General features: G+C 36.9%; 1 protein-coding gene across 6 annotated transcripts in view; it reads left to right on the top strand.

Annotated features, from left to right (window-relative positions):
* LOC106875756 (dual specificity protein kinase Ttk) overlaps nucleotides 1-20210 on the top strand; it is a 288324-nt gene that overhangs the window by 148621 nt on the left and 119493 nt on the right. For all 6 annotated transcript variants that reach the window (XR_016244973.1, XR_016244972.1, XM_052974191.2 and 3 more), the window contains exons 9-13: nucleotides 1429-1535; nucleotides 6565-7801; nucleotides 9993-10074; nucleotides 10188-10262; nucleotides 11935-12089. Coding sequence is in view for 4 of the 6 variants with exons in the window: in XM_052974191.2 (XP_052830151.1) it covers nucleotides 1429-1535; nucleotides 6565-7801; nucleotides 9993-10074; nucleotides 10188-10262; nucleotides 11935-12089 (1656 nt within the window). In the remaining 2 variants the exon portion in view is untranslated. The remainder of the gene's footprint in view (nucleotides 1-1428; nucleotides 1536-6564; nucleotides 7802-9992; nucleotides 10075-10187; nucleotides 10263-11934; nucleotides 12090-20210) is intronic.

Genomic DNA, 20210 nt, shown 5'->3' with positions numbered 1-20210 from the left:
GGAAGGTGGAAGTTTGCTCTGGTCTACTGGAAGTGTTTGAAGACAATAGAAACACCTATTTTTTCTGATGGGTTAAAATGTGGACATACCTTTATGATCCACAAACGAAGTCTCAATCCATGGAATGGCACCACATTTCTTCTCCAAAGTAGTTCAAGAGCCACTGATTGGTACAGAAAGTCATAGTGACTGTTTTTTTGGATGACAGATATAATTCTCGTTGATTTTCTGGAATGTGGCTGTATCATAAACAGTGAGTGGTACATTGAGGCATTCAAAAGGCTTAGAGATACCATTTGGAGGAATAGACTGAATAAGAATCTGAAAATGATTCACGTTCACCATAACAATGGTGTAACAAGTCTGGCAATCTGCAAATTGGGCTGGTTAGTGGCCTCCCCCATCCATTATACAGCTTAGGTCAATTGCCTTCCAACTTCCACCTGTTCAATCCAATAAAGTACAGTCTTCAAGGATGATGATATGATGGCACAGACAAAGTGAAAGTAGCTGTAAAGAAATAGGTGTAATAGTGCACACTTTTTTCAAAGATGATTTGAGAGTTGGGCTCAAACATAGTAGTACCTTTGTGTAGAAGAAGAGTTACTTTACCAAAATGTGCAGTTTGAATGACCTATATCAGTTATTAAATAAATTATGCCCACTTTTGCATTACTTCTTGTAGAGCCCTCATACTTTAACTTTAGTTTCCCCTCACTCAAAAGTACATAGCTCATTCTCCACTATAGGGTGAATTTCTGAGATGGTGAATTATTATTATACACTAATATATTGTGGCTAATATTGGCTGTTAGAATCACATTTCAGCTGCTGTGTCTTTTGGTCTTTATCAGGTATATGTTATATGTCATAGCATACTTGTAATTTTGAACTGAACCCTTTATTGAATTTATTGGAGCAAATTGTTGTCATTCTGTTGATCATAACAAAGATATTCTCATATTAGTTATTCTCCTACTTGTGATTCTGCTTGTTTTTCTTGCTAGAACCAAAGTATATATAAATTGATTGACTCCAGGGTTAAAGTCATGTTTCGGCCTCCCTCCTCAGTAGATTACAATACTGTTACTTAAGATTAATCAACATTTGTGTTCACTATCTCATCGTAACATAAAATAATTGGTTCAAGTTGAATGAGCAAGTGATGTCACAAGTAAAAGAATAACTTATATGAGAATATTCTAAGTATGAACAACTGAATAAAAAATATCTAACTTGGGTTTAATTAGAAATTTTAAGAACCTTGCAAAAGGCTGTTGAGTGCACTGACTAAAACTTTGTGATTATAACAACCAAGATGAGGACTCTTGCCCTAATGTATCAGTGTTTAATAATAAACAAACAAAAGAATGATATAAGAAATGTTGAAGCAGATAGTGAAATATTTTCAACTTTATTTTATTATAGGGTTAAGAAAATGCCACAGAGGGTGACAGTTGAAGAGGCCAAAATCTTTGACAGCTCTGATAAAGAAGACACATCTATGAGCAAATTTACTCCAAAATCATCATTAGGTAACATACAAATACCTTGTCACTTCTTTAGTTACTTAATTACTTGTTTGATTGTTTAGTAGGTTTTTTGACTGATTGATCAGCTAATAGGGCTGTTGGTTTCTGCTTTGCTTGGTTTGTTGATTGGTTAATTAATCCATATATTTACTTAATTTAGTTAGTTAAATCAATAATGTGGTTAATGTTTTTCTTTTAAGTGTGTGTTTCTATTTGAGTAAATGCAATAGAAATCATGTAACCCATTTGTACTGCATTTTGAATTAAAATGTGTTCAACGTAAATTTAGATAGGTTTTATAAAACAATTATAACTTTCTATTAATTATTGATTTATTGAGGTAGTGTTTGGAACACAACAAAAGGTTTTTATATATTAGGTTGGCAACTAAGTTCCTGCCATTTTAAAAATTAAAATTTTTTTAAAGGTTTAATAAAAAATAACAACTAATTAATCTATAATGTATTCACCCTTGTTGTTTAAAACTTCTTCCCAATGTTCAACAAGATTTTCAGTACCTTGTTGGTAGAAATCACTTGATTTCGACTCGAAAAAATTGATCCAACCAAGCTCTCAATTCTGCATCAGTATTGAACGAAACTCTGTGCATAGCATTTGAAAGAGATTGAAAGAGGTGGAAATCCGTTGGTGCCAAATCAGGAGAGGATGGCGGGTGTGGCAGCACTTCCAGCCATGTGTTTGAATAGCTTCATCATCATCATCATCATCATCGTTTAACGTCCGCTTTCCATGCTAGCATGGGTTGGACGATTTGACTGAGGACTGGTGAAACCGGATGGCAACACCAGGCTCCAGTCTGATTTGGCAGAGTTTCTACAGCTGGATGCCCTTCCTAACGCCAACCACTCAGAGAGTGTAGTGGGTGCTTTTACGTGTCACCCGCACGAAAACGGCCACGCTCGAAATGGTGTCTTTTATGTGCCACCCGCACAAGCCAGTCCAGGGGCACTGGCAACGATCTCGCTCGAAAATCCTACAGGAGCCAGTCAGGCGGTACTGGCAACGGCCACGCTCAAAATGGTGCATCTCATGTGCCACCCGCACAAGAACCAGTCCAGGGGCACTGGCAACGATCTTACTTGGCTTGCCGGGTCTTCTCACGCACAGCCCATTTCCAAAGGTCTCGGTCCGTAGTCATCGCCTCGGTGAGGCCCAATGTACGAAGGTCTTGCCTCACCACCTCAGCCCAGGTCTTCCTCATATTGGCAATATGAGGGCGGGTGTTATCATGCAGCAGAAGAACTCCATGCTGCTGATTAGGTCTTTTCTCTTGAATAACCGTGTTGAGTTGTTCCATCTGTTGCCAACCCAATAAATCTCAAAACTACCATAATTACAGGTAAATACAAGTAAAATCAGTGAATTTGTTCACCTTTCTTCTTACACTTCTTTGGAACACTTGAATTGAAGTGAACTAAGTGGATAATCTGTAAGTTTTGAGTCATGACTGATTTGGCTCAGTTTCTTCTGACAGTTTTGGAAAATAAATATTTTAAAATTTTGTCAACATTTTCTTCCTTCAAATTGTTATTAACCCTATCTGACTCATTTTCACTATCAGAAATTGAAACATCCTATTCAATGTCTACATATTATACACATAACACTTTATTTGCTACATTTATAAAACCATTCAAATTTAGAATTGCTATTACTAAATCTGAAAGCTTAAATAATTTTTTATCATTTTTTGAAAAAATCATTGGACTTTATAAAAATAAAGAAAAATGTCATTTGGAAGATATAGCCCATTTACCCATAGTGGAAAGAAACTCAGGGAGAGCGTAACAGCAGGTAGTCCTCAGAGGAGAAATCCCCTCTAGGCAAGTGTTTTGGCCCTTAACTCCTGACACTCTAGAGGGGTCAGGCCACATCTGAGTCATGACTCCTGGATGTCCACTTGCTGTCTGTTTTAGTATGCCTTAAGTGGGATTGGTTTCTCTGGTTTCTAGCACTGTTGTGACGTGTGCTGCAGCCCTGAGAAGGGCTAAGTACTCGTTTCCAGTTGGGTACATTGGTGAGCTTTCGCATGACCCAGGTGTGAGGGTTCTTTTTTCTCCTGGTCCCAGTGGGATTCGAACTCGGATCGCCAGCTCCAGAGGTGCAGGCCTATACGACTACGCCAATCTGGCACCCGCTTGAATTGGGGCAAATTAAGCCTTATGAAGTTGGCCTTTGTTCCTCCTAGACCAGATCCAACTTGAGGCCTTCTCCACCGTTTCTCCCATGGCCCTCAAAGTTCTAGTCCTGCTTCTTCCAGAGATGGACAGCTGTTTCATGAGGCTGTAGGCAGATGAGCCCACAAAATCCCTGACGCCAACCTTGATTGTTTTGAATCTAGCATCCCTCAGGTCTCTGGCCAAGTTGGCATACATGAAACAATATTGAACCATTAACAGCAGTTTACTTAGTGTATCACATGCCACTAATTTAGTAACAATTTATGTCAATATCTTAATGTAAATATGAATAAGCTAATGCAGGCAATTTTCAGCACATTATCAAAACAAGTGCATTTTGATAATGAAAGCAGTAAGATGCCCTTTGGCATTGTACAGAAGGAGTTGAAACTAGTTTATGGTAATGCCATAGAAGATCCAAGCCTAAATTAATGCAAGCTAACAAAGCACTAGTTAATTTACTATGCAGTATGCTTTCTGTTTACAACAGTAAGCTGTGCTTAATGATTGTACTGATTCATACCGAGGTAGACTGAATGAGCAAATGTTGGACAATGTAGCTGCTGAAAACATGGATGGTGAAGAAATTTCATGAGGTTTGGCAATCTGCTTAATGCTGGGCCTGAGTGGGAGGAGATACAATATGGGTGATATGAGGACTTGAGATAAGTATTTTGAGTGGGGGTATGTAGAAGTATTACACAATCAGTTTGCCCTGAGAAGTTGAAGTCATTGCAGTTGGGATTAAAAAAAAAAGTTAGGAACCGTATGTCTTCAGGAGAAAGAATGAAGTATATTGGTGACTCTATGCCAATTAATTGAGTGGTTTCCTTTTGGGTGCAATCTCAGGTATTTTAGCGTATAGCACTGCCTCAGATATGGGAGCATATATTTTGTTGATCTTGACTGTTTTAGAGATTCAATAACTATTGTGACGTGAAGTAAGTTTTGAAATGCAGTTTTTGTTATTTTGTGACTGTGACATCTTAAGATAGGTTGTCAGTGATTGTGAGGCCTAGTGTTTGTACAACTTACAGAGTTTTATTTGCATATTTTTCAGAACTAGGTTGTTTGTGGAGTAGAAGATTGTCTGCTTTATGTGTAGGAACAGTGTCTTGTTGAAGGAGACCAGATTGACATGCTTCCAATGTTGATGATGCCTGTTTTCAGAAGATTAGTGTAGAATGTAGGGTGTTATCATGGGCACAGGAATGGGCATTGTTGGATGTAACAGCAAATATTTAATTTATGTATTAGTGTGGAGGGTATAACTGAACTTTGAGCTACACCAGATAGTATGCATCTCCGAATGCACCCCTAGCATATGTTGTGATGATACAATTTAAGTGAAACCGTCAAATCCCAAAAAACAGGACATGGAAATTCACATAACAGACATGGTCAAATGCTTTGCTGTTAAGTGCAGCAACATTGTTTTTGTCAAATTTCTTGAAAGTGTGGGTTCTCTAGGAGAGTATGTGTCCTATAGATCTTGCTTTATGGAGCTGTACTGGTGGTCATTAAGAAGACAAAGGTGAGGTGAAAGAGAGAATCTTGAAATTTTGAGAGAAAATTTCATTAAAGCTTATGACTTTTTTATCATTGTTGTAATTTCAGTTATTAATTCAGATGTACTTTTAACTCATCACTTTAAGTATGATAGTTTGCACTTAACTATACATTCTGTATACAATTTCACATAAGGGCACTGTGCATGATCATAGGCATTCACTGGCAAGACAGTGTAACAAACCATAAAGTACTAAACAGAGCTTGTTCAACAAGTAGTAAGTCAATGTTGCTGAAAGCTCAGTTATGCTGGAGTGGCTGTGTCATCAGAATGACTGACAACTGTGTACCCAGACAGCTGGTGTATGGTGAGCTCATGCAGGGCTCATGCAAATGAGGAAGGCCTAAACTGAGATACAAAGACACTGAAAATTAACCTCAAACGGAGCAGCATTATGCCACATGAATTTGAAGCCTCCGCGACAGACAGATCACTGTGGAGGTCTCTCACCTCACGAGCAGCGTCCACCTCAATCTAGTCAACAGACTATCACTGTGACATGTGTGGGCGCCTGTATGTCTCCAGTTTTGGACTACGGAGTCACATACGCTCTCATCACTAAGATTACAAACTTTGTATCAGACATCACTGGACTACCTATCACCATCCATTCTTTGTACTGAAAGTGCCTTTGAAAACTTCTCCAATGTCATAATTTAATTTGCATAATTTGTAAGTTATTTTTATTTAAAAACCTTATAAGTTTTAATGTCTTGGTTGTTGTAAGTGGAAATACTTTTTAGGGGAGGTGTAATAACGCTGAAGCCTTCCTGGAGTTGTCACTATAGCTATCAAAGATCAGACTATTCTTACCTACATGTTTCCATTAATTGTCAGTCAAGTGATGTTTTGGAAGTTCTTGCACCTGCTCTTTATGAGGGTAATTTCCAGAAAAGCTAATGACTTTTTATTTGTATTACAGTTACAGTTATAATTGATTGAAATTATTTTCTGCTCATCACTTTGTGTATGGTAACTTACACTTAACTAGTCAAGATTTAAAAACTTTATTTTTTATAAATATTAAATGAGAAAGCACATTGTCAAACAAGTAATAAATTTTAAAAAATTGAAAAACAGCCAGGTGAAAATTGAATGACTAGGTGTCAACTAAAATGATCATTGTGCTACTAGCCCTGCTGTTTCCTTTTCTAGCAAATTATGAATTCTAAAATTGAAGTGGTTTTTGTAGTCCTTGCTTGTTCTTTTACGTATTCTTTTCTATGCACATTTAAATGAAATATTTTGCTATTGTCTCAAGTTTTTACTGGAAAACACATACAGACTCAAAGGCTAACTGGTACTATACTTGAAGAAGATGTTAAAGTAACTGCAGTTTGTGACTCTAACTTGGAGAAAACTGAGACTAAATTGTCTGAATCATCTGAGGACAGCATTTCTGTATTTTCGCCAAAATCTGACTTTTTGCTATCATGCCATAATCAAGACAAACCAGATTCCAATTTAACTGATATTAAAAGGACCAAGTCTTGTGACAATTCATGCTTGGTTGACAGAAACTTGTTCCATAAAACAGCCAGAAAAGAATCAGCTGTTGCTAAATATGTTGATGATGATGATGAATATGTTGTTCCAGATAACAGTGCTATCACAGGTATTGAAAAACCAAAGAACATAAACTCTCATCAAGACAAAACACATCCTCAAACTCCAAGGACAATATTATCTGACTCTCTTTTACCATGTGGCCAAGCAAATACTTCTATTGCTTCATTGGGTCAGCCTAGTGTTGGTTGTACACTGGATAATGCAATTAAAATGATAAGCCCTCACCAATGTGATATACCTGTAAGTGAAACTCTGAAACACTGCTCTACCAATGATGAACAGCCAGAAGGAGATACTAGTCTAACAGAAATTAATAATCACTTCAACATTTTCGATACTTTTTCAGTTCTTAGCCAGAAGAAAAAAACAAACTTATTGTTTTCATTAAGACCAAATGAGTCTATACAGGAATTCCTTCATTCCAATGGTGACTGTTCCAAGTTTGTTGCTTGTAGTAATGACTTTTGTAATGCAGCAGAGTATGGCAAGATAACATCATCACAGTTAAAATACAAACCCGTCTTGAATGCCCATGATAAGAACAAAAGTGGTAATCCAATTCAGTATAACCACTGCTTATCAAAAGATGTGCTTGAACAGTTACCCAAAGATCAACTGATATCTTGTCAAAGTATGATTACAGGCATTCCAGACCAATACCAAACCTCACCACAAAGTAGTAAACATAAACTACTCCAGAAATGCTTTCAAAGCCAAATGCCACTTGAACATTCTATACCTGACAACCCACTTCCAGTCCAGCGCCAACTAGATTTCCTCAAAGATGCTCCAAAGTTATCTGAACAGTGTCCTCAACAATTGACTGAAAATTCACAGTTGAAGGAAATAAATACACAGACTCCAAGACACTCTAATCCTGAAGATTCAAGACCTGTAAAAGAAGGATATTTATCAAAGGAAGAGAACATGTAAGTATTTGCAAATTTAGTTCTTAGACATATTTTCCTTTGGAGAGAGGGTAGTTTCATGACCTTGATAGGCATTTGCACTCTGGAGAGTTTGATAAAATTGATATTCAGTTGAACTACTGTAGATTGATGCCTGCAGGAAATTCCAAGAATAAATTCAGAGGGTTGCCGTGTATATGAAAATGGCTCGGTAAATTGCTGAATCTGGGGAATAAAATACAGTAGGATGTATTTTAGATGAGTGAATCAGATAGGAAAAATATGCAAATTCAGAGAGACAGAGACCATTGTACAAGAGGCTGTAAGAAAAAAAGCTAGTGGTTATTATTGTCTGTTCGTCTTTGCTTCTCAGTACTGCATAATCTTTGCTTGTCTAGGATGTTTGCGTGTGGTTCACAGTTGACTTTTGTGTAGGATCAGCTGCTATTCATTATTTTCTGACCCTAAACCGGTAGTCTAGCTTTTTTGGTGCTATTTTAACAATGATATATATGTCAAGTCACAATGATAGATCATCTGAGATTCTTAATATACTCTTCCAGTGGGGGAGGGACAGTGATGAAGACTAGGTTGTCATGTCTTCATTGAAAGATGTTTCAACTCCCAGTTCTTGAAAGTTAAGTACAAATCCCATTGCTGGTTAATTTTTTTAAAAATGATTGGTTTGGTTTGACTTGGTTTATTTTGGAGGAAGGGGCTGTATTTCTGGAGCAAATGTTAGATCTTATAAGAATGAGGAATGTAATAGATTGGCATCCTCTTCATTTAATGAATTTGAAAGTCAGCATTTATCCACACTGGGGCCAGTACTTTCAATTTTATAGTGACTATTAATGGCAGTGCATACAACTGGATATAATTTTTTAAATTTTGGTAGTGATGTCATTTCAGAAAAGAGACAAGTTAAATTATGACTTTTAAAGTAATTTATTGCAGTTTCTTGCCTATGTTGCTTCATCATTTCTTGCACTTTGATCAATGATCAATATGCAGCTAAACTGGAATAATGATAAAGATGTGATCATTTAGTCTGCAATACTGAAACAGCAGTGATGAAAATGAATTTTAGCAAAATATTGAAACAACAGTGATTAAATGGAATTTTAGCAGAACCAACCCTGATTCCCTTGCATATCATTTTCCACAAGTGATATCTAATATAGTAATGTGTACTGAACTTTATCCTGACTTATACAATTTTCAGTTTTCAATATTTCTCTCTCATAGATGTTGTTAATTCATGTTTAGCCTTTGGTTAGCCCTGATTGCCTATGGCTAGTTGGTAGTCATTCAAACAATTAGAGTAGCTGTTTGATTGACATTCCAGCTGTGATCTTTTTTTTAACTGTCATGTATGCAGCATAGCATTATCTTTTGTGTCCTCACCCTTTTGAAGACTTGACTTGAATGATATATTTGGTTGCTTTTTCTAGCAGGTTGAACAATTGTCTAGAGGTTCCCTCATTGACTCATTTATTGCAGATTTTGCTAAGATATAGGTTTTAATCAACTGCTAAATATAGTGAAATACTAGTCAGTCAATGCACTAGCAAACTGGACCTTGATAAGCTACCTATTTACAACATGACGAACTGGCAACAGTAGTGAAATATACACACACATAATGTTTTTTTTCCTAAATAGTTTGAAGAGGAGGGAAGTTACTGAAGTCTTCATAGAGTTGTTGTAAATGATGTTGAGCTTGAACTTCTGTAGGAAGACATCTAAAGGAAACATTTAAGCAGTTAATTCTTGAGGGTTGCAGTCATGATAGAAATTCCTAGGCAAATTATTTATTACAAAAAATAGGAATGATGAGAAGAACAGTGAATGTGGAGTGCTACTTGTTAGGTCAGAATACCAGCAACTGCTATAGTAGCAGTAGAAGCAGTTGAGAGATAGCACCTTGTTATATGTGCACTGTGATATTGAGAGTTAAGTATTTTTGTCAGAGACTCAATACAGGCAGCATTCATTGACCTGTTGTATCCACTCAAAAGTAATTATTAAGCTCAATGATTGTTAGTTGCTTATACAGTTCCTTGTTCCTCAAAATAAGGATCATTGTATCTGTTTGACTAACACTTAAAAATTTAAAAATTGCACTGTTATATAGCAGATTGTAACTTGTATTTAATGTTGACTTATTTGGGGGAGCTTGCTTCTTTTATTGTGTTGTTTTGTCTTTCAGTCCTGGTAGTATTAATGCAGTCATCACTCCGCAGGTAAAGGTTACTGCTCCTTCTACAATGAATTTTGTACAGTTAGAGAAGGTAGGTACTTTGGTTTTGTTATCAGTCACACCTCTTCTGGCATTCTGTGTGTTTGTAATTTGTGATATATCTATCCACTTGATATAGTAACATAGCCTATTTTAATATTTCAGAAACTACGTTCTTTAGTGGTCAACAATAAAGTGTACACAATTGTAAAGAAGGTTGGTAAAGGTGGAAGTAGTACAGTAAGTACTTATTTATCTATCTATGTGTGTGCAGGTGTGACTTTATGGTTAAGAAGCTTGTTTCCTAACTATGTGGTCTCAGGCTCAGCCTCATTGTACAGCACTGTATACAAGCGTCTTATAATATAGTCTGTGTGTGTGTGTGTGTGTGCATGCGTGCATGAATGCATGAATGCATGCATGCGTGTGTGAGTGCATATGTGTGTGCTCTTCTCTTCACATCATACGATGATTGTAAATGAGCATCACTGTCATACAAGTGATGCTGTTTGTTTCCAGTCATGTACTGAAAACATGTCTGGCCATGGAGAAATATTGCCTTACTTGGAAATAGGTGAGGGTTGATGATAGGAAACTATCTAGTTGTAGAAAGCCTGTATGACTGTATGACTCGTGCAAGCATAGAAATTCTGTATGACTCGTGCAAGCATAGAAACATGGGCTAGATGATGATGATGATGATGATGGTGGCGGCGGTGGTGGTGGTGGTGGTGGTGGTGGTGGTGGTGGTGGTGGTGGTGGTGCTGGTGGTGGTGGTGCTGGTGGTGGTTGTGGTGGTTGTTGTTGTGGTTGTTGTTGTGGTTGTGGTTGTTGTTGTTGTTGTTGTTTCTTCTTCTGAGGATTGGATAAAGTCTTCAGTGAGGCTTTTGAGAGTTGAGGGCATATTAGACTGTCTTTAGGATGATGAATAGAAAATAAAAAAGTGATGGAAGAATTACATAAAATACACACGCTATTTGCTATTCTTAGTTATGCTGTAGCTCTTTGTTATATACTAGATGCATACTAATTACTAGTTGATGAAGAGGTGTTATGCAACTACACAATTCAGTTGTAAGTGAAAGGCAATGACAACTTTACTCCAGTTCTCATATTAAAACGAATATTGAATCCCTGCTGTTTTCTTTTCCACTTTTGTTGGTTTGGTATCTTGTATTGCATTACTGGTTGTTTAACCCCAGGTCAATCCTGACTGAGCAAACATAATCCACACTGCTCTTGTTATGTTTGTACTCCTTTTATTCTTTTTTCATCCAACTGTAGTATTTATTTTTTTTAAGATGGGTATGATTTAAGAGAAATTCACCTGCTACTTGTAGCAGGCATAGCACTTGTGTAGATGCTCTCCTGCAGTTCATGTATTGCTAGCTGGCTGTGACTGTGGGAGTTGCAGTGAAATACTATTCAGCTGTCAAAGAACACTTATTTACTTTGATATGATATGAAAGTGAATGGAATTGAGGTAAATCACATCTAATTTGCTTGCTTTTATTTTAGTCTTGTAAAGAAATATGTCTCTCTTACATGGAATAAAAGTAAAAACCATTTTTAAAGAATTTCATTTATATGTCTAGCCCATCTGAGTGTTCACACTTTATCTACTGTAATTACAATAACCCTTGCTTTTCTGAACCTGCTAAAAATGCTGACAGTTTGCAAGTTATAAGAATAAGCCACATACTAAACAATATGAATTTTATTCCTACATTCCAGAGCTATATTTACTCTGAAACTTTCTCAACTTATAATCGATAATCAGGGCCTTGTTGATGAAATCATAAAAGAAAACATTTTTTTGTCAGAATTTGAAAGGAGAAAAGTCAACAGTTTTAGTCAACTGAATTTATATCAGTTTTTGTAATATTCATCTTATCCATCTTATCTCCCACAGGTGTATGAAGTATTTGACCAGAGTGGAAATAGAATGGCAGTTAAGTGCATTACTTTTGGTGACACTCACACAGTTACCATAGGGAGCTACAAAAAGGAGGTGATTCTTCTGAAGCAGTTGCAGTACAGTGACCGAATCATTAAACTCTATGATTAGTAAGTGATATATTCTACTGCTGCTGTGTCTTGATTGCGTAGTACATTGATATAAATGATATAACACACATTCACATTTAGTCTTTCATTTTCACAATTACTCACTCACATGCACATAGTTTCTTTTCTGTTGTTCTGTTGATATAAATTGTAATATCTGTGTATACACATACTCTCTTATACTGTCGTACTACTGAATTAATAACATTGTTCCCAGTAGTGTTGACTTTAGTGCTTTTAGAACTCTCATGCCACTGAGTATTTAGACCTGCTTGTACCATATTTCTAGCAACAATATATAATTTCTTTCCAGGCCTCCATTTCACAGTATATGAAGATATTTTGAGTTGTGTGTCTCAACTGGCACTCATACACAAGTATAAGTACTCAGAAACAGAGTTCAAATATATTTCACTACCACTACTAGCAGGGATAAATGGTGTTAATCATTAAAAAAAAAAAAGCACACACAGATCATGTAACTAAGAATCCATTAGTGTCAGGGACTCTTGCACTCATTGAAGCAGCTGATACCAGTGTCTTAGTGCTGATATGATGCAGGGGACATTTCAGCTGTCCAAATAACCAGAAGTGCTTTGCAAAACTAACAACTCACCAATTTTATAGACCTTAAATTCATCTAATTTTGTTAGTGGTCGTTGTGAAAAAAATGATGACTAACAAGGAAATTATGATATAATGGATCAGTGGTCAAGAACAGATTTCAGACTAACAAAGGCAAGACTTTCCTTTAAGATTTTCAGATATACTAAATGAATTGTCACCCTCCAAAATAACATCAATGGACTCAGGAAAAAGATTGGACAGTTGGATCCTATAATCAAATGCAAAGTGAAAACTGACTTCATGAATCATCAGCTATGACTGTAAGATAGATTTTTCAAATTGTATTGGAATTTTCACCAAGAAACACTCACAAGCAAACTGATCACCCTCAAACATGATCTATAGTAAGTTAAAGGCAATTAAAAAATTGCATGAACATGAATCGATGATTTGCAAGTTTACGAGAAACCCGTAAGCTGCATATTGCAATATGATAGGCCATACCATCAAGGTTGTAAATACTCCTTCCCAGAAGGACCTGGAGTCATTCTGGCAGGGAATTTGGGAGGCAAACAAAGATTGCAATTGCCATGCAACATGGTTAAATGAATTGTGTCAATGCCTCTCCCAAAATATATAACATCACCTGTGAGGCCCTTCTAATGGTTATTACAGAACTATTAAATAGAAAATCATTTGGGAGAGACCAGATAGTAGGCTATTAGTATGAAAAGCTCATGTTCAGCAGGAAATTCCCATAACCTTGTTTTAAAAAACAATGAACAAGGAGCTAGATATACAAGATTGGCTGATGGTTGTATGGACTACACTTGTCCCCAAGAACAAAGAGACTCAGGTGGCCAAAAACTACAGGACCATGACATGCTTAGATGCTATGTACAAACTGTACACAGGTTTCTTAAAGACCATTCCCAAACAAATTATGTGATAACGGATGAACATGCAGGAGGAAAGAAAGGAGTCTAGGGCTGTGCTGAACAGTTTCTCAAACACTACACCTTACCAAAGTACCAACTGCTCTAGTTAATGCCACTGAAAAACTGACTACAACACGATCCACTCAGCTATCACTAACAACCGAAGCAACACCCATAGTTACAAACAGAATGGGAATATTCTAGGTTGACAGTTAATCTGCAATGTAGTTTATACTGGCAATGGATCCCTTGTCAGCCCTGTTAACAAAATGCCATGGCTACATGTTGAGATATGCAGAAAAGAATAAAACTACTATCACACATACATATTTTGTTAATGACCTTAAGTTGTATTATGGTAACATGAATAACATCAAGGGACAATTAGAAATTGTCATAACATTCTCACAGGACATAGGAATGAAGTATAGGCAAGATAAATGCTCGATAGTCATCTGAGGAAAGATTGTCAACCAAAGAGAGAACATGAACATCAATGATTTGTATATCTCTCCTATCTCTAATGATAAATACTGTAGGTTACTTGGAATTAATGAAAATGTTGCATATGTTGGTACTGTGAGTAATGCACAAAACAAAAGAATACTTCCGCGGACTCTAAAAAATGTGAAACTCTGAGCTATCTGCATAGTACCAACATTGGGATAGTAATCTGGACACTTGGTGAGATCCACTGCTTGGACATCAAAACTAGAAATGTACTGACCATCACTGGTCACTTCCACATCAACAGTGACACTGATAGGATATATGTAAGATGAAGAGATGATGGCAGAGCATAAGGTCAGTCCAAACAGCCTTTGAATATCACATTGTATCACTCAGATATCAACTGAACAGTAAAGAAAAAAACAAGTACATTACATGTGTACTCAAATGTGAAAGCAACAACATCTGAATAAGTTAAGAATTCCTAAGCAGATTCTCTGAATGGCATGTCTTACATGTCTCAAAAGAAGTTGGACTGACCTAACTAAGCTGAAGCTTGACAGAGAAGCCTCATCATAGTGTCAAAACCCAATACATGGTACATATCCCACAAACCAGAGGATAACAGCAACATTGACAGGAAGAGTAGCCTACCTTGAACCTGTGATAGATGCATTACATCCCATATAGAAGGACATGGAATGTAAGGTCAATTATACTATATCAGTGTGGAAGATATTGCCTTCATCAGTAGCAGTTTCCACAAAATATTACCTTCCTCAAGACATGATATAATTGCAATAACTATTTACATTGCTATTCACAGGAAGGACTGACCTGACAGATACATCAAAGAGATGACAGAACTTGCAAAAATAAGGAATATGGCAGGAGAGGGAAGCGGAATGGTACATGAGAGAGGTTGATAATGAGAATGAAGGATGAAAGTGAGAGAAGGCAGAAAAGAACTGCTAGCACAAAGATTTAGGGGATGTGTCAAAAAGGGGAGGTTGTTGGGTATGTGGGGCAGGGAGATGAGATGTGGGGAATACTTGACAGGGCAGTTAGAGGTGTATGGACAGAGCCCAGCACATACAAGTATAGGCAAGATATTTTTAGGTCATTATATTTACTGTTATGAATAGGTCTTCTCAAGTACAGTAAATCACCAATCGTTTCGGTCCTTAGTCATCTCCTCTGTGAGGCTCAATGTTTTGAGATTAGCCTTCAATATTTTGTCCCATGTCTTCCTGGGTCTCTCCTTCCACATGTTCCATCCCCTTTAGGTGATTGGCACTTCTATATGAAGCTGTCCTTATTCATATGCATCACATGGCTAAACTAGCAGTCTTTCTCTTATGCCTTATTTTTCTCTCAATACACTAGCACTTTATTGTACATGCACACTGCGATTGCACATCCAAAAGAGCACACTAGCTACATTCCTCCGTAGTCTTCCCATGTCCTCTGTATGCAGGGCTCATGTCTAACTATCGTGTAGCATTGTGATTCATACACAAGCATCATACAGTCTGCCTTTCATTCAGACAGAGAAAATTTTTGTCGCCAACAGGTTTAATAGCTCTCTGAACTTTCCCTATACTTTTCTTGTTCTAGCAAATATCATGTTAGAACATCCTCCACCACTGCTAATTAGGTCATCCAAGTTACAGAAACTATCTACTACCTCCAGAGTATTGAACAAAATCGATTTCCTATGTGTCCTTACTGTTCATTGCTCCTCCATATCTTTCACATATAAACACTGCTTTCAAACAGAGCCATTTACCTGAAGAGAGAAGAGTACTATCTGTTTTCCTGCTTACTAGAACTTTGGTCTTTGCTATGTTGACTTTAAGGTCCTTTGATTTCTGATTTTCCTTCCACATCTGGAATTTTTTTCCAAAGTTTGTTACAAATTCTACTATGAGAGTGAAATCATCAGTATATGGTAGTTTCAAAAGACAGCCAGGCTTAAATTCTTTTCTAGCCAAATAATTAGGAGGGGACTAAGAACATAACTCAAGCAAACTCTTAAATTCATTGTTGAATTCGTGGCTAACTCTTACCTTACTGACCACACTCTTGTACATGGCTTGTATGACTTTCTACCCCTAGCTTCTTCAAGGACCACTATATCACAGCAAGAGACTCTATCAAAGGTTTTTTTTCTAGGGATATGAATGCCTAATACAATAGTTTACTCTTAGCTAAATACTTCTAAGATAGCATCCAAAGTACTTCTTCCCAGCATGAAACTAAAGTACATCTCAGCTAGCTTAATTCTGTTCCTAATTAATTGGTAACTTTCATGACCTTATCTAGCAATTTGAGACCTGTAATTATTTCTCTTTACGACATCCAATTTTACCCTTGTAACAGCTGACTACAATGCTGCTACACCAGTCATTGGAGATGACGTCTTCCTATATAAACTGATTAACATTGCTAGATATTTTAAGCATCTCAGCAATAATTCTTGATGGACCAGAGATCTTCCCTTTCTTCATATACTTAATTGTCTAATTTATCATACTGCTGTCAACTAGGATAACTGGTCTCTCTATTGGGTTCACATTGAAATAGCTCTCTTCTTCGCATACATTTTTCACATTTAATAGCCTTTCATAGCAATTCCATGCCTCTTTTTTTCAGAATCACTAAGTCAAGCATGCCATTATTCAGCCATAAATATTCCTCACCCACATTGATTCTCTCTTGCAATCTGGAACATCTTGTGCTTCTGATCCTCATACTGTAAGATACTGACTGGCAAACATCTTCCTTTCTGCTTCTACCCCTGCTAAATAAACCTGTCATCTAGCTTCCCTTTTAACTACCTGATATGATTCTTTGCTACCTCCATTTTTCAACACTTTCCAAACCCATCTCTTCTCTTTTGTGACTCTGTTTATCACTGTTCTACCACTATGTCACCATTGATTTAGTTGAAGCTTTGTTCTAGCCACAGATTTAGTGTATGTTATCCTGTAAGAGCTTCCATTTGTTCTCTATGTTATACATCTCTGTCTCTTTCTCCTTGCCAAATGCATTAATTAAAACATTTCTAAATTTTTGACTGTTTGAACAATCCTTAAGCTTGGTCCTTCTAGTTATTAACCATTAACCTATGTTAAGTTGTACATTCTTCACCTGAGAAGGACTTTGCATTTACAAGCATCTGGTTCTTCCTGTTTCTGGTGAGAATATAGTCAATCTGGCTTGTGTGCTCACCAGATTGATAGATGATTGGATGGCTGGCTGATTACTTTCAGTTAGTGTTGCTGACTAACAAGTCAGTAGCATCACAGAATTCCTGCAGCCTTATTCACTCCTCATTTCTAATACAAAAACCATAACCTCAATGCAAGCCATAAAATCCATTGGAGTGCTGCCCAACATGCCCATTGAAGGTACCAGCCGCAATAATAAGGACATTGTCTTTCATTGTTGAGGTAATCTGCAAAAGGTCTCATAGAAATGGTCCTGTTCATCTTCCAGTCCACTGTGTAGAGCATATGCAGATATAAATGTTGTCATTGTTATATTATACAAGATTATTCTTAGCTTAATAATCCTATCACACACCCTGAGTACATCGATCAGATCACCTTATCCACTCATTTCTCTGCCAAAAGTAGACTTACACCACCCACCCATGTCATATTCCCCATTTAGAAGAATTTTTATCCACTTTCTTTGCCCACAAGTAGTCTAGTTGAGGTTTCTCTCCATTATTCCTTTGCACACAGTATACATTTACATGTCTCCAGTTAAGCATTTCACAATCTCACCAACAATCTGCCAACATTGATTGTGGCAGCTCTAAGATTGTGGTCTTGAGAAAGTAAAAGGGTAGTTTGAAGACTGTTTATAACAGCTGGAAATAACATTTTTGTGGGTACTTGCCTGGCTGCAGCTGGTCCTTATCCATATCGGTGATAACAGTTATTGGCTACAGTCTGAATTAAATTTCCTTCACTGCCACAAAGCCTTCATAGATAAGTAACTGCTAGCAGAGGAGTTGAGTAGATAGAGAAGAGGAAGGGGAATTCTTTTTAGCCATTAAACAGTTATTGACAGTGGCAAGGTTATGGGGCATAACTTAACAATATATATATCAAAGGGGTAAGCTGGCAGAAACTTTAGCATGCAGGGCAAAATGCTTAGTGGTATTTCATCTGTTTTTACGTTCTGAATTCAAATTCCCCCGAGGTCGACTTTGCTTTTCATTCTTTCAGGGTTAATGAATTAAGTACCAGTTGCGTACTGGAGTTGATCTAATAGATTTGTCCCCTCCCCAAACATTTCAGGCCTTGTTCCTAGAGTAGAAAAGAATATATATATATATATATATATATATATATATATATATATATATATATACATATAGATATACTAGCAGTATAACCTGACGTTGTCCGGGTGTGACATATTACGCCATCTATGATAAGTCTTGCTAGGTAACAAACAATCAACTAAAAAAGAAAGCCTTACAACAAAAAAACCCTCATGATGTAAATATGTTCGTAATTCAAGAGACAAAATTAATAGGGAAAATCTGAAGGCTGTTTTGCGTAACATTATTAAGTGTACGTAAATTTCATCCGTCTAATTGGCTATACAAATGCTTGTACAAAACAACTTTTTGCGCTGCCTTGATTATACATAGCAGGGTAATCCCTTTTCACAGGAGTTAGGACGGCAATTTCTGATGAAGCAATTGCTGGCGATGTGTTGCTACACAGTTTTGCCAGAATTCTATCAGATTGGGCAGTACATGTTGATGCACCATTTTGCATTGTGTTCAAAGTAGCTTCTGGAATGTGGTGAATTGGTGCAGTCTGTTGCTGTCTTTTTAAACTAGTTGCTTTCTTTCCCCAGCAAACTCTCTTCTTTGGAGGCATAATCTATATATATATGAAACAGAACAACAAAAGTTATAACAGATGGCAGGGTCGGTAGTTTTCACATTTCAGTAATTTCTCCGATTAAAACCCGCATGTTTACCTAGCCCTAACCTTAGACTCTAACTCTAGTCCTAAACCCTAACCCTAACCCTAGACCCTAACCTTAACCCTAAAACCCTAACCCTGACCCTAAAACCGTAACCATAACACTAACCTTAATCCTAACCCTAACCCCAACACTAACCCTAACCCCCTAGTGAAAATCCTGCGGGTGTTAATCTGAAAAATTACCCACATTTCTAATGAAGTTCACTGATTTGCAATGTGTTGTCCTGTAGTTTGTATATTTACAAAACATTGACGAACATGAGTTATATTGTAGTGAATGCTTGTGTGTACATGTGCGTATTTGCGTTTGAGAGAGCGAGAGAGAAGAGGGAGAGAGGAAGAGAGAGAAGGGGAAGAAAGGAATAGAGAACGGGAGCAATGAAGAGAGAGGAAGGGAGAACAGAAGACAGTTATAAAATAGCAATGCGTGCACGTGTTTATATAAGAAACACACAGAAACTAAATCTTATATCTATAATGTTGATGTGTGTATGTGTTTATGTGTACGTTGTTGTCACAGATCACGTATGTGTGGTTGTGTGTGTTTTTACGTATTTATGTTATGAAAAATGTGTTAGAAGTAGAGGGATAGAAGAAAGCTATTAAATGGGAGAGAGGGAGAAGAACGAAGTAAGAGTGAAAAGGTCTTAAACAAAGTTAATCTATGACTTTGTATGTATCACTTTCTCTCTCTCTCTCTCTTACTCTTACTCTCTATATTATATGTTGTACCGGCGATGTGTAAGATCGCCGGTACAGATAGAAGGGAAGAAACAACAGCCAAATCACCCTTAAATCACACAAAGTAAACAGAATTTTAAAAATGTAATTACTGCACTGGAAAGTTCACATCGAGAAAATTCCATTGATGTCAAAATTTTTACGAAAAAGTGGAAAATGTGGATTTCTATAAACTTTTAAAAAGGCTTCACACAGATACAGAACTCCAGCATTATACATTAAGATGGGCAACACACACACTAAATAAAAAAAATGACAGGTATTTGTGTATATGTGTGTATTAATGTGTATTCTGTGTCTCTCTATATATATGGTAGTAAGTAAATGTGTTTTAAGAAAGATGATTAAAAAAATTCAGTTTGTAGGGAATAAATGTTTGACTGTCAATCGTATTTGGAAGAGACTGA

This window comes from Octopus bimaculoides, chromosome 18 (assembly GCF_046866305.1).
Source record: "Octopus bimaculoides isolate indiv1 chromosome 18, ASM4686630v1, whole genome shotgun sequence".
Classification (NCBI taxonomy): domain Eukaryota; kingdom Metazoa; phylum Mollusca; class Cephalopoda; order Octopoda; family Octopodidae; genus Octopus; species Octopus bimaculoides.
Note: the sequence above shows the minus strand (reverse complement) of the source record. Positions and strands in the feature narration are given on the sequence as shown.